Raw genomic sequence first — 14,560 nt, forward strand, 5'->3', positions numbered from 1 at the left:
TCCACACATAAACCTTGCCCAGGTGTGATGTAAGTCTCTAAGTTCATCCATAAAGGTCAATGGGTCAGGTAAAATATGAGCACCAAACAACAATCTCTGGTGCTTGTTTGAGAACCCTGCTAAAATGTTTAGTTGCACCTCTGATAATAATTTTTAAAAAGGACATACAGAATATTGTTCAAAGTCTTGATTGTGCATTTCTGGGCATGCCTAATTCTATAAAACAATGCCAAACACATTCTATGAATCAGAAATATGCATTAAAGAAGAGAATGGGGCTTGCCTTACAATAATAGTCTTACAGTGTTTGCGCATTCAATACCGAAACTGGCTGAAATAAAATACATTACCTACATTCCTTTTCAGTTTTGCTAAGAGTATTTTAATTGTGTTAAAGGTATCTAATGAGCAGGGAGACATGCAAAACAGGGTAAGCAGTTTATTCAACACTATCATGCTGTGAGTTTTATTTTGTTCCAGCTATGATCCAACTACAAACCTTCATTAGAATGCACGAGTCTCTCCCACTGAGAATTTAGCCCGGAATATGGGAATGTCAATCAGTGTCACAGCTGTTGCTAAGGCTAGACAGAGTTCACCCGTCCACTGCACACCCCACCTCTCAGACATTGAGCAAAATTTAACCTCACTGTCCATCTTCCATCTCCACATTAGCCTCTATAAAGTTACCAACTAACTCGATGAGCAATTCTGCTTTAACAACAACCTTTATTAATGTACAAAAAGTATTCATTTATCCATGTCTACCTGTCAATCTATCCTCAAAAATCTACAAGACACTGATGTCGTTCTGGGTGACTGATGAAAAGAATGAGTTTATGGCCACTGTTCAGCATTTCTTCAAACATTTCCACTCAACCAGTATAGTCTGAAAACATTTCAATAAGGTTGCTTTATCTTGTTGACAATTTAGAGCTGTTTCATACTTCATTTTAACGAATAGAATTGGTCCTCATTCCCCCCATCACATGCACAGCCACTGTAAATGCCTTTGGCAACACGAATTCATCGACCTGCGCACACCCACACTAGTTTATGTTTTCATCCTAGAGCAGTGGTTCCCAAACCTTTGCAGGCTGGCGCCCCCTTTGGCTCCCCAGTGAATTCCTAGCGCCCCCCCCCCCCTAAGGCACATATGGAAACAAACACCTCTTTCTTGATATTTGGTTTGCTGCAATTTGAAAAGAGAAAGGTTAAACACAAATGTGTATTTCACAAATAAAACCCAATTTAGTATTTAGTAAACCAATTTATTTTTTAGCAGTTTTAACTGTTTCAGCAACATAGAATCGTAAATAAACATTCCATCAGTAACCTTCATTGTCTCACGTAATATTAATGGGATGGATGTGCTTGGTGCAGGGACATAAGCTTCTCAACATCAGGCTGGAACTCACTAAGAAGTCGTAGATCCCCGCGGTCAGTAATTTTCAGTCGGTTTCTTTGCTTGGAAAGAAGCAAGGTGACTGCACTGAAGCCCCGTTCTACTAAATTTCATAAATAGGCCTACTTAAAGACAAAAATGACAACATTGAAGGTATGAAAAGCAAGTTTACCCTCTCATGTATTCATTTTCTTCCATTTACTCACATAAAATGGTGGCGGACGTGATCTAAGGCAGTGGTCCCCAACCTTTTTTGCGCCACGGACCGGTTACATGTCAGAAATATTTTCGCGGACCGGCATTTATATAAATAAATAATACATTTATATAAATAAATAAATAATACATTTATAATATCATTACCATTACGTTGAATTAGTGGGAGCACTGAGTTTGTTTCTCAGAAACGAGCCGGTCCCATCTAGACGTAATCGGAGACAATGACACCCGAAGTGATTTAAGGTTTGTCTTTTATTGCAGGATGCTTGGTCTCCATGTGTTGAAGCAGTTTTGAATGCTTCACTGCCTGGTTAGTTAGCCTGTCGCCACATATTAGCTTTGCGGGCTCGACTGGGGAAACATGTCACGTGACCGGGACGAGTGTCTTGACCTGAATTAATTGATCGTCGATAAAAAAAAAAATTCTGTGCGGCTTGGCGGCCCGGTACCAAGTGACCCACGGACCGGTACCGGTCCGCGGCCCCGTGGTTGGGGACCACTGCCCTAACCAGCTCAACACAACACAACACGGCGCGTTCTGGCGAGTCCCCAATTTCTTGTTGACTTGAACTCAAGATGATGTTGACCGCCAGAATGCGGTTTTTATTATAAGATAAAATTCTGAACATTACAAGCTTGAAATTACAAACCTGAGCTTTTGCTTTTGTAGTCTATGCTGTCGGATCTGACTGGGCCAGAGCGGCGTGTTGTGTACAAATCGACTGCCGCCCCCCTACCGCCCCTTTCTTCCTCACCGCCCCCCCAGATCTTTCCACCGCCCCCAGGGGGGCAGTACCGCCCACTTTGGGAACCACTGTCCTAGAGTAACACAAAGCAAAATACCGTGTTTTCCGGACTATAAGTCGCAGTTTTTTTTAATAGTTTGGCTGGGGGTATTCCCTCCCTAAGACAGTGCATGTTTTGATAAATAATAATAATAAAAATAATCATTTATAAAAGAACAACATATAAAAATATTTTTACTTTTCCTCTCTATTGGTAGAGATCTTCCTAGGGTACATTTTCTAGATTAAAATGAACATCTCAATATTATCCATCCATCCATCCATCTTCTTCCGCTTATCCGGGGTCGGGTCGCGGGGGCAGCAGCTTCAGGAGGGACTCCCAGACTTCCCTCTCCCCAGCCACTTCATCTAGCTCATCCCGGGGGATCCCAAGGCGTTCCCAGGCCAGCTGAGAGACATAGTCTCTCCAGCGCGTCCTGGGTCGTCCCCGGGGTTTCCTACCGGTGGGACATGCCCGGAACACCTCCCCAGGGAGGCGTCCAGGAGGCATCCTGATGAGATGCCCGAGCCACCTCATCTGGCTCCTCTCAACGTGGAGGAGCAGCGACTCTACTCCGAGTCTCTCCCGGATGACCGAACTTCTCACCCTATCTCTAAGGGAGAGCCCGGACATCCTGCGGAGAAAAACTCATTTCGGCCGCTTGTATCCGGGATCTCGTTCTTTCGGTCACGACCCATAGCTCGTGACCATAGGTGAGGGTAGGAGCGTAAATCGACCGGTAAATTGAGAGCTTTGCCTTTTGGCTCAGCTCTCTCTTTACCACGACGGACCGGTACAGAGTCCGCATTACTGCCGACGCTGCATCGATCCGCCTGTCGATCTCGCGCTCCATCCTCCCCTCACTCGTGAACAAGACCCCAAGATACTTAAACTCCTCCACTTGGGGCAGGATCTCCTCCCCGATCCGGAGAGGGCATTCCACCCTTTTCCGATCGAGGACCATGGACTCGGATTTGGAGGTGCTGACCCTCATCCCGACCGCTTCACACTCGGCTGCGAACCGCTCAAGTGAGAGCTGGAGATCACGGCCTGAAGAAGCCAACAGCACCACGTCGTCTGCAAAAAGCAGAGACGCGATGCTGAGGTCCCCAAACCGGACACCCTCAACGCCTCGGCTGCGCCTAGAAATTCTGTCCATAAAAATTATGAACAGAATCGGTGACAAAGGGCAGCCTTGGCGGAGTCCAACCCTCACTGGGAACGAATCCGACTTACTGCCGGAAATGCGGACCAAACTCTGGCATCGGTGATACAGGGACCGAACCGCCCTTATCAGTTGGCTCGGTACCCCGTACTCCCGAAGCACCCCCCACAGAACCTCCCGAGGGACACGGTCGAACGCCTTCTCCAAGTCCACAAAACACATGTGGACTGGTTGGGCGAACTCCCATGCACCCTCGAGGATCCTGCTGAGGGTGAAGAGCTGGTCCACTGTTCCACGGCCAGGACGAAAGCCACACTGTTCCTCCTGAATCCGAGGTTCGACCTCCCGACGGACCCTCCTCTCCAGCACCCCTGAATAGACCTTACCAGGGAGGCTGAGGAGTGTAATTCCCCTGTAATTGGAACACACCCTCCGGTCCCCCTTCTTAAAGAGGGGAACCACCACCCCAGTCTGCCAATCCAGAGGCACTGTCCCCGATGTCCACGCGATGTTGTAGAGACGTGTCAGCCATGACAGCCCCACAACATCCAGAGCCCTTAAGAAATCCGGGCGGATTTCATCCACCCCCGGGGCCTTGCCACCGAGGAGTTGTTTAACTACCTCAGTGACTTCAACCCCAGAGATTGGAGAGTCCGCCTCAGAGTCCCCAGGCCCTGCTTCCACAATGGAAGGCGTGTCGGTGGAATTGAGGAGGTCTTCGAAGTATTCTCCCCACCGACACACGACGGCGCCCCAGTTGCCTCCACACCACACCGAGAGACAGCTTGTCAGAATGCTCTCTATGGTGCTTCGGTAGAACGTCCTCATGATGGGTGGGGGCAGGTGGGCTCTCCTCATCCTCCGCAGGAAGTACAAGTTATTTAGACCATTTAGGAAGTCAGCATCAACCTCACCCACCGGGGGGGGAGGGTAAGTTGTAGTCCGTGATCGCCCGTATGCCTTGCCACATACTCCTGGTGTTATTGGCGTCGTGGAAAAAATCCTGAATTTTTCGACTGTGGCTTCGCTTCGCTAGCCTGATGGCACGGTTCAAGTTGGCTCTCGCTGTCCTCAGTGCCTCCTTGTCGCCAGACTTGAAGGCTGAGTTCCGTGCTCGTAGCGTATGACGTACCTCCTCAGTCATCCAGGGTCGTTGGTTGGCTCGGGTGATGATGTTCTTAGTGGTGCTGATGTCCTCGGAGCATTTGTTGATGTAGGCTGACACAGTCATGGCGTACTCATCAATGTCGATCTGATTGTCATGTGTTGCTGCTGATTTGAACATGTCCCAGTCAGAGCACTCAAAGCAGTCCTGGAGTGCCTCCATGGCCCCCTCAGACCACACCCTCACCTGCTTCACTGTGGGTTTTGCTCTGATCAGCAGGGGCCTGTATGCAGGGATTAGCATAACAGATAGGTGGTCTGAAGAGCCGAGGTGGGGGCGGGGGGCTGCTCTGAATGCATCCTTTATATTGGTGTAAACCAAGTCCAGAGTGTTCTCTCCCCGAGTTGGAAAATCCACGTGTTGGTAAAAATGAGGGAGAATAGTCTTCATGTTAGCCTGGTTGAAGTCCCCAGCAATGATGAAAACACCCTCTGTGTGCGTGGATTGCAGCTCACTGATTGTCCGATAGAGAACACTCATGGCCTCTTTAGTATTAGCGCTAGGAGGCACATACACAGCCGTGATGCGAACAACAGTAAACTCTCTGGGCAGGTAGAAGGGTCTGCAGTTAACAGTCAAAAGCTCGATGTCCGAAGAGCAGAAGCTGGCGACAGATCTAGCATTTTTGCACCAGTTGTTGTTGATGTAGACACACAGCCCACCTCCTCGGGATTTACCGCTTAGCTCGCTGTTTCTGTCGGCGCGGAATGTAGCGAGCCCCTCCAGGCTAACGGCGTTGTCCGGTATTGATGAGTTCAGCCATGTCTCCGTCAGGATGAGAGCGCAGCAGTTTCTAGCCTCCCTCTTTGAAGAGAGTTCCAGTTGTAGATGGTCCATTTTATTATCCAGTGAGCGGACGTTGGAGAGGAAGATGGATGGAAGCGGCGGTTTGTAGGGGTTAGCTTTAAGCTTAGCCGTTAGCCCACCTCGACAGCCGCGCTTTCGCCGCCGGTCACACCGCCTACGCTTACTCCTGCTCCGGCGTGTGCTGCCCGGCGAGCCCGCTGCATCGTGAGCTTCTGGGGCTAGCGCCCTAAGCACTCCGAGGCTACGTTAACAGACTAGGGTAGTTGTGGCTACGAGTCCGAAAACACTTGATGACCGTACCTCCAGCAGGCGCTGGCGATCATACACTAATCTACTGGATGGATAAACTAAACTTTATGTTGTTTGTAGTGTCCTAGGCGACATATTTTGTGAAAATACTCGTCGGTTGTTGAGACCCGTAGCGGCCGCGGCCAACTGGGGCGCCGCCATCTTGAATACTTGAATAACACCATCATTCCACAGCATCTGGTGAAAAAACTGGAACACCTGGGCTTCAGCACCCCCCTTCGAAACTGGCTGCTAGACTTCCTCACCAACAGACCTCAGTCAGTCCGGGTCGGACAGAACACCTCAGATGTCATCACCCTCAGCACAGGCTCCCCTCAGGGCTGCGTCCTGAGCCCCCTACTGTTCACCCTGATGACACACGACTGCGCCCCCAGGTTCACCACCAATCACATCGTGAAGTTTGCAGACGACACAACGGTGGTGGGCCTCATCAGGGACAACAACGACCTGGACTACAGAGAGGAGGTGGAGCAGTTGGTGGGCTGGTGCAGAGACAATAGCCTGATCCTGAATGTGGAGAAGACGAAGGAGATCATCGTCGACTTCAGGAAGAACCAGCCTCACCACGCTCCACTGATCATCGACAGCTCAGCTGTGGAGGTGGTCAGCAGCACTAAATTCCTGGGGGTCCACATCACAGACGACCTCACCTGGACTGTGAACACCACAACACTGGTCAAGAGGGCACAGAAGCGCTTGTACTTCCTGCGGAGGATGAGGAGAGCCCACCTGCCCCCACCCATCATGAGGACGTTCTACCGAAGCACCATAGAGAGCATTCTGACAAGCTGTCTCTCGGTGTGTTGTGGAGGTTGCAGCGCCTCCGATTGGAAGAACCTGAGGAGAGTGGTGAGGACAGCAGAGAGGATCATCGGGGCTCCTCTTCCCTCCATTCAGGACTTGTCATCCCAGCGCTGCGTGTCCCGAGCCCGTAATATTATCAGTGACCCATCACACCCCCACCATGGACTGTTCTCCCTGCTGCCCTCTGGGAAGAGGTTTCGCAGCATCCGCTGCAGGTCCACCAGGTTCTGCAATAGTTTTTTCCCTGCTGTCGTCATACTGTTGAACATTCAAACGTAGCATTCCTCTGCACACTTGTAAATACTGTTTTTGTCTCCTGCACTGTTTACATACTTTATCACTGCTGCACTTTGTACTTTATACTTATCTTATTTCATATTTTTATATAGAATGTCACTTTTTAACCAGCCGCTATACCACTACATTGTTGAAAGCCGCATGCAACGTAATTTCGTTTTGTGTACACCCAGTGTTGACAAAATGACAAAGTTTGTCTAAGTCTAAGTCTCTAAGACGTCCCGAGTCGAGGTCAGCAGCACGCCATCTCCACTGTAAACAGTGTTGACGTTGCACTGCTTCCCCCTCCTGAGACGCCGGATGGTGGACCAGAATTTCCTCGAAGCCGTCCGGAAGTCATTCTCCATGGCCTCGCCAAACTCCTCCCACGTCCGGGTTTTTGCCTCAGCAACCGCCGAAGCCGCGTTCCGCTTGGCCATCCGGTACCTGTCAGCTGCCTCAGGAGTCCCGCAGGCCAAAACGGCCCGATAGGACTCCTTCTTCAGCTTGACGGCATCCCTTACCGCCGGTGTCCACCAGCGGGTTCAGGGATTGCCGCCACGACAGGCACCAATGACCTTCCGGCCACAGCTCCGGTCGGCCGCCTCAAAAATGGAGGCGCGGAACAAGGTCCACTCGGACTCAATGTACCCGCCTCCCCCGGGACGTGGGAAAAGCTCTGCCGGAGGTGGGAGTTGAAGCTCTTCCTGACAGGGGATTCCGCCAGACGTTCCCAGCAGACCCTCACAGAGCGTTTGGGTCTGCCAGGTCGGACCGGCATCTTCCCCCACCATCGGAGCCAACCCACCACCAGGTGGTGATCAGTTGACAGCTCCGCCCCTCTCTTCGCCCGAGTGTCCAAAACATCCGGCCGCAAATCCGATGACACGACTACAAAGTCGATCATCGAACTGCGGCCTAGGGTGTCCTGGTGCCAAGTGCACACATGGACACCCTTATGGTTGAACATGGTGTTCATTATAGAAATCCGTGTCGAGCACAGAAGTCCAATAGACTTAGACTTAGACTTAGACAGAACTTTATTGTCATTTTGTCAACACTAGGTGTGTACAAAACGAAATTTCGTTGCATACGGCTTTCAACAATGTAGAGGTATTTCGGCTGGTTAAAAAAAGTGACATTCTATATAAAAATATGAAATAAGATAATTATAAAGTACAAAGTGCAGCAGTGATAAAGTATGTGAACAGTGCAGGAGACAAAAGCAGTATTTACAAGTGTGCAGAGGAATGCTACGTTTGAATGTTCAACAGTCTGACGACAGCAGGGAAAAAACTATTGCAGAACCTGGTGGACCTGCAGCGGATGCTGCGAAACCTCTTCCCAGAGGGCAGCAGGGAGAACAGTCCATGGTGGGGGTGTGATGGGTCACTGATAATATTTCGGGCTTGGGACACGCAGCGCTGGGATGACAAATCCTGAATGGAGGGAAGAGGAGCCCCGATGATCCTCTCTGCTGTCCTCACCACTCTCCTCAGGTGCAGCTCAGTGGCCTAGTGGTAGAGTGTCCGCCCTGAGACTGGAAGGTTGTGGGTTCAAACCCCGGCCGGGTCATACCAAAGACTATAAAAATGGGACCCATTGCCTCCCTGCTTGGCACTCAGCATTAAGGGTTGGAATTGGGGGGTTAGATCACCAACTGATTCCCGAGCGCGGCACCGCTGCTGCTCACTGCTCCCCTCTCCCCCAGGGGATGGATCAAAATCACATGGGAATGGGTTAAATGCAGAGAACAAATTTCACCACACCCAGGTGTGTGTGTGACGATCATTGGGACTTTAATCTTTAATCTTAATCTTTCCAATCGGAGGCGCTGCAACCTCCACACCACACCGAGAGACAGCTTGTCAGAATGCTCTCTATGGTGCTTCGGTAGAACGTCCTCATGATGGGTGGGGGCAGGTGGGCTCTCCTCATCCTCCGCAGGAAGTACAAGCGCTTCTGTGCCCTCTTGACCAGTGTTGTGGTGTTCACAGTCCAGGTGAGGTCGTCTGTGATGTGGACTCCCAGGAATTTAGTGCTGCTGACCACCTCCACAGCTGAGCTGTTGATGATCAGTGGAGCGTGGTGAGGCTGGTTCTTCCTGAAGTCGACGATGATCTCCTTCGTCTTCTCCACATTCAGGATCAGGCTATTTTCTCTGCACCAGCCCACCAAATGCTCCACCTCCTCTCTGTAGTCCAGGTCGTTGTTGTCCCTGATGAGGCCCACCACCGTTGTGTCGTCTGCAAACTTCACGATGTGATTGGTGGTGAACCTGGGGGCGCAGTCGTGTGTCATCAGGGTGAACAGCAGGGGGCTCAGGACGCAGCCCTGAGGGGAGCCTGTGCTGAGGGTGATGACATCTGAGGTGTTCTGTCCGACCCGGACTGACTGAGGTCTGTTGGTGAGGAAGTCTAGCAGCCAGTTCCGAAGGGGGGTGCTGAAGCCCAGGTGTTCCAGTTTTTCCACCAGATGTTGTGGAATGATGGTGTTAAACGCTGAGCTGAAGTCCAGGAACAGCAACCGCACGTGGGTGTTCCTCTCCTCCAGGTGAGCCAGGCTCAGGTGAAGAACGGAGGAGATGGCATCCTCAGTGGAGCGGTTCTGCCGGTAGGCAAACTGGAACGGATCGAATGTTGGGGGGAGTCTGGAGACGATGTAATCTTTGAGCAGCCTTTCGAAGCACTTCATCATGATGGGAGTCAGTGCCACAGGTCTGTAGTCATTCCATGAGGTGATTTGAGGTTTCTTCGGCACCGGAATGATGGAGGCAGCCTTGAAGCACACTGGCACTTTGGCTTGGTCCAGCGAGATGTTAAAAATGTCTGTGATGACACCAGCCAGCTGGCCTGCACATTCCTTGAACACCCGCCCAGGTATGTTGTCGGGGCCTGGGGCCTTACGTGGGTTGACTCTTCTCAGAGTCTTCCACACGTCGGCTGAGTCAAGGCAGAGGGCCTCCTCTTCCTGGTGGGGAACAGTTTTAACTGCCGGAGTGCTGTTTAGTGCCTCAAAACGCCCAAAGAAGTTATTTAGACCATTTAGGAAGTCAGCATCAACCTCACCCACCGGGGGGGAGGGTGAGTTGTAGTCCGTGATCGCCCGTATGCCTTGCCACATACTCCTGGTGTTATTGGCGTCGTGGAAAAAATCCTGAATTTTCCGACTGTGGCTTCGCTTCGCTAGCCTGATGGCACGATTCAAGTTGGCTCTCGCTGTCCTCAGTGCCTCCTTGTCGCCAGACTTGAAGGCTGAGTTCCGTGCTCGTAGCGTATGACGTACATCCTCAGTCATCCAGGGTCGTTGGTTGGCTCGGGTGATGATGTTCTTAGTGGTGCTGACGTCCTCGGAGCATTTGTTGATGTAGGCTGACACAGTCATGGCGTACTCATCAATGTTGATCTGATTGTCATATGTTGCTGCTGATTTGAACATGTCCCAGTCAGAGCACTCAAAGCAGTCCTGGAGTGCCTCCATGGCCCCCTCAGACCACACCCTCACCTGCTTCACTGTGGGTTTTGCTCTGATCAGCAGGGGCCTGTATGCAGGGGTTAGCATAACAGATAGGTGGTCTGAAGAGCCGAGGTGGGGGCGGGGGGCTGCTCTGAATGCATCCTTTATATTGGTGTAAACCAAGTCCAGAGTGTTCTCTCCCCGAGTTGGAAAATCCACGTGTTGGTAAAAATGAGGGAGAATAGTCTTCATGCTAGCCTGGTTGAAGTCCCCAGCAATGATGAAAACCCCCTCTGTGTGCGTGGATTGCAGCTCACTGATTGTCCGATAGAGAACCCTCATGGCCTCTTTAGTGTTAGCGCTAGGAGGCACGTACACAGCCGTGATGCTAACAACAGTAAACTCTCTGGGCAGGTAGAAGGGTCTGCAGTTAACAGTCAAAAGCTCGATGTCCGAAGAGCAGAAGCTGGCGACAGATCTAGCATTTTTGCACCAGTTGTTGTTGATGTAGACACACAGCCCACCTCCTCGGGATTTACCGCTTAGCTCGCTGTTTCTGTCGGCGCGGAATGTAGCGAGCCCCTCCAGGCTAACGGCGTTGTCCGGCATTGATGAGTTCAGCCATGTCTCCGTCAGGATGAGAGCGCAGCAGTTTCTAACTTCCCTCTTTGAAGAGAGTTCCAGTTTTAGATGGTCCATTTTATTATCCAGTGAGCGGACGTTGGAGAGGAAGATGGATGGAAGCGGCGGTTTGTAGGGGTTAGCTCTCAGCTTAGCCGTTAGCCCACCTCGACAGCCGCGCTTTCGCCGCCGGTCACACCGCCTACGCTTACTCCTCCTCCGGCGTGTGCTGCCCGGCGAGCCCGCTGCGTCGTGAGCTCCTGGGGCTAGCGCCCTAAGCACTCCGAGGCTACGCAAACAGACTAGGGTAGTTGTGGCTACGAGTCCGAAAACACTCGATGACCGTACCTCCAGCAGGCGCTGGCGATCGTACACTACTCTACTGGATGGGTAAACTAAACTTTGTGTTGTTTGTAGTGTCCTAGGCGACATATTTTGTGAATATCCTCGTCGATTGCTGAGACGCGTAGCGGCCGCGGCCAACTGGGACGCCGCCATCTTGGAATAATAGAACACCGCTCGGGTTCAGATCGGGGGGGGCCGTTCCTCCCAATCATGCCCTTCCAGGTCTCACTGTCATTGCCCACGTGAGCATTGAAGTCACCCAGTAGAACGATGGAGTCCCCAGAAGGAGCGCTCTCCAGCACTTCCTCCAGGGACTCCAAGAAGGGTGGGTACTCTGAGCTGCCGTTTGGTGCATAGACACAAACAACAGTCAGGACCCGTCCCCCCACCCGAAGGCGGAGGGAGGCTACCCTCTCGTTCACCGGGGTGAACCCCAATGTGCAGGCGCCCAGCCGGGGGGGCAATAAGTATACCCACACCTGCTCGACGCCTCTCACCGTGGGCAACTCCAGAGTGGAAGAGAGTCCAGCCCCTCTCGAGAGGGCTTGAACCGGAACCCAAACTGTGCGTTGAGGCAAGTCCGACTATATCTAGTCGGAACTTTTCTGCCTCGCACACCAGCTCGGGCTCCTTTCCAGCCAGAGAGGTGACATTCCATGTCCCAAGAGCCAGCTTCTGCAGCCGGGGATCAGACCGCCAAGGTCCCTGCCTTTGGCCGCCGCCCAGCTTGCACTGCACCCGACCCCTTTGGCCCCTCCCACAGGTGGTGAGCCCATGGGAAGGGGGACCCACATTTCCTTTTCGGGCTGTGCCCGGCCGGGCCCCATGGGCGAAGGCCCGGCCACCAGACGCTCGCCTTCGAGCCCCGCCTCCAGGCCTGGCTCCAGAGGGGGGCCCCGGTGACCCGCGTCCGGGCGAGGGAAATCTGTGTCCATATATCTTTTTCATCATAAGGGGCTTTTTGAGCCGTGCTTTGTCTGGCCCCTCACCTAGGACCCGTTTCCCATGGGTGACCCTACCAGGGGCATGAAGCCCCAGACAACATGGCTCCTAGGATCATAGGGGCACGCAAACCCCTCCACCACGATAAGGTGACGACTCACGGAGGGGTCAATATTATGGTTAGTTGTTAATCTCTGTATTACAAATATATAATTACTATATTCAAACATTGATGTGAATTGAATGAGCAACCAAATAAAGAAAAAATGGATGGATGGATGGATGGATGGATGGATGGATGGAGGGATGGATGGAGGGATGGATGGATGGATGGATGGATGGATGATTTAAATTTTAAACTGTTGACTGAAGGTATGGCAGACCCAAATATTAATTTACAAAAATAACGAACGTGACCACCTGCTTGTTATCGACCACGTCTTGCTTGCCGTCCTAACCATCTGCCCGTTATTGACCATGTTCTGCTCGCTGCCCGTCCTGACTCCTCACCTGTCCCTGACCACGATCACCACAAGCGTCCCACTTTGCTACGCGCTCGCTTTGCTGCTCTCTCCACCAAGTCAGCTCCTGCCCACTTGCTTCCCAGCGCGTCATGGAGAGCGTTCCTCCATGAAGCCGTTGGCTAAAGCCAACTCCCACGCCGTGAGCCGATCAGGTTCCAGCCTGAGCTCCAGCACTCCAATTCCCCATCCCTTATCCTCAATAGTCTTTGTCATTCTGGACTTGGCTGCACCGTCTGATCTGTCACAACGCCGCACTGGACTACAAGCCGCTGGGTTCAAAGCTTGTGCAAAAAGTAGCGGCTTATAGTCCGGATACCTTTCCTGTCTGAATGTTACAACTGTAGAAAATGTCGGGTTATAGTTATTGTGAGCTAAGTAAAAACATTCTGTTGTACTTTAAGGCACAGACTCACCGTGGCATATTTTAAAATGATGTCAGCTCTTTCCTCTGCTATTAATGTCTCAATGTCTTTCTTCATGTCAATCTGTGGAATAGAAGGAAAAAGCAGGTAAAAAAAAACACGAGTGCAACAGGCTAAAGAAAACTTTGCAGTATTGGGCTCCATGTGTTAATAGAAACAATTCTATTTAGCAGCCATTTTTTTGTAATAATGCTGAGTTTCTGGTACTGTTTATGGTGATTAACAGTATTATTCTGTTACACAGATATTCTCGGTCAGGAGCTGTTGAATGCTCAGGGAAATGTGAGCAAGTTCTTTGTCACGGTGAAGCATCCACAAGCTGCCTTGTCCCAACTCTCGGCTTTTCTCGCACTTTGCACAAAGCAAACGTCACAGGATCTCTTTGAAGTCGAGCTGTTTTATTGTCGAGCACACATTGAAGGGTCAAAATTGTAGTTTGGCTTAGAAAGATTTCTTTTCTGACACCAGTCTTGGAACCTTTCTGACACCCCTCGAAGACAACTGTGTTTGCAGCATCTGTCAGAGTCAGAGTCAGAGTCAGAGTCAGCTTTATTGTCAATTCCTTCATGCTAGGACACACAAAGAAACCGAAATACCGTTCCCCCTATCCCACGGTGACGAGACACAGCACACGATTAACACACAAGTAAAACAACGGGGAGAGAGTTCAGGACCCCAACAGCCCGGAGATCACAAACTTCGCCAGTGGCGAGCAGTGCTGGCATCCCACAACAAAGTCCCGGCACCATTCTTCACGGATGCAGACGCACAGTCCACCTCCACGTGATGTTCCCCCTCGTACAATGGCCCGGTCCGCCCGATAGCGCGCCATCCGCTCCAGACGCACAGCAGCTACGCACTGTCCGGTCCGCCAAACTCAGCAGGCATGTTGATGTCCAGCGATCGAACGTCCGCCAGAAGAATGGAAGGCACGGCCGGGCGAGCTGGGGTGGCCGCCAGCCAGGCCCGGACGCCCAACCGGGGGAAGAATAGCAGGCGAGTCCGGCGACGATCCAGGACGGCGCAGACCGAGCGCCTTTAATGTCCCCGCTTCAAAGTTCAGATCGCCACAAAACTCGCTTTCGCCGATGTCGAGCAGAACCAGCCCGCCGCACTTGAAGCACAACCCGGTACGACGAGACAAACACACAAAACTGGCGGACAAACCCACATTAAACGACAAAACAAAACACCGTTCGGGACAGAGAGAGGCCGCAGCGTGTGCACGCGCCGCCATCTTACTTCCGCTGTAGCATCCATCCATTCTCTTCCACTCATCCGGGGTCAAGTTGACTATTTGAGCTTGGCTTTGTT

At 51.6% G+C, this 14,560-nt stretch overlaps 1 protein-coding gene across 1 annotated transcript in view; it reads right to left on the bottom strand.

Moving 5' to 3' along the window:
• Window positions 1-14,560, bottom strand: part of LOC119120192 (USP6 N-terminal-like protein) — a 59,212-nt gene that overhangs the window by 18,351 nt on the left and 26,301 nt on the right. Inside the window, exon 2 of the mRNA XM_037246843.1 lies at window positions 13,238-13,309. Within this exon, the coding sequence (XP_037102738.1) occupies window positions 13,238-13,303 (66 nt within the window). The 5' untranslated portion in view covers window positions 13,304-13,309. The remainder of the gene's footprint in view (window positions 1-13,237; window positions 13,310-14,560) is intronic.

The sequence above is a fragment of the Syngnathus acus genome, chromosome 3, assembly GCF_901709675.1.
Source record: "Syngnathus acus chromosome 3, fSynAcu1.2, whole genome shotgun sequence".
Taxonomy (NCBI): Eukaryota; Metazoa; Chordata; class Actinopteri; order Syngnathiformes; family Syngnathidae; genus Syngnathus; species Syngnathus acus.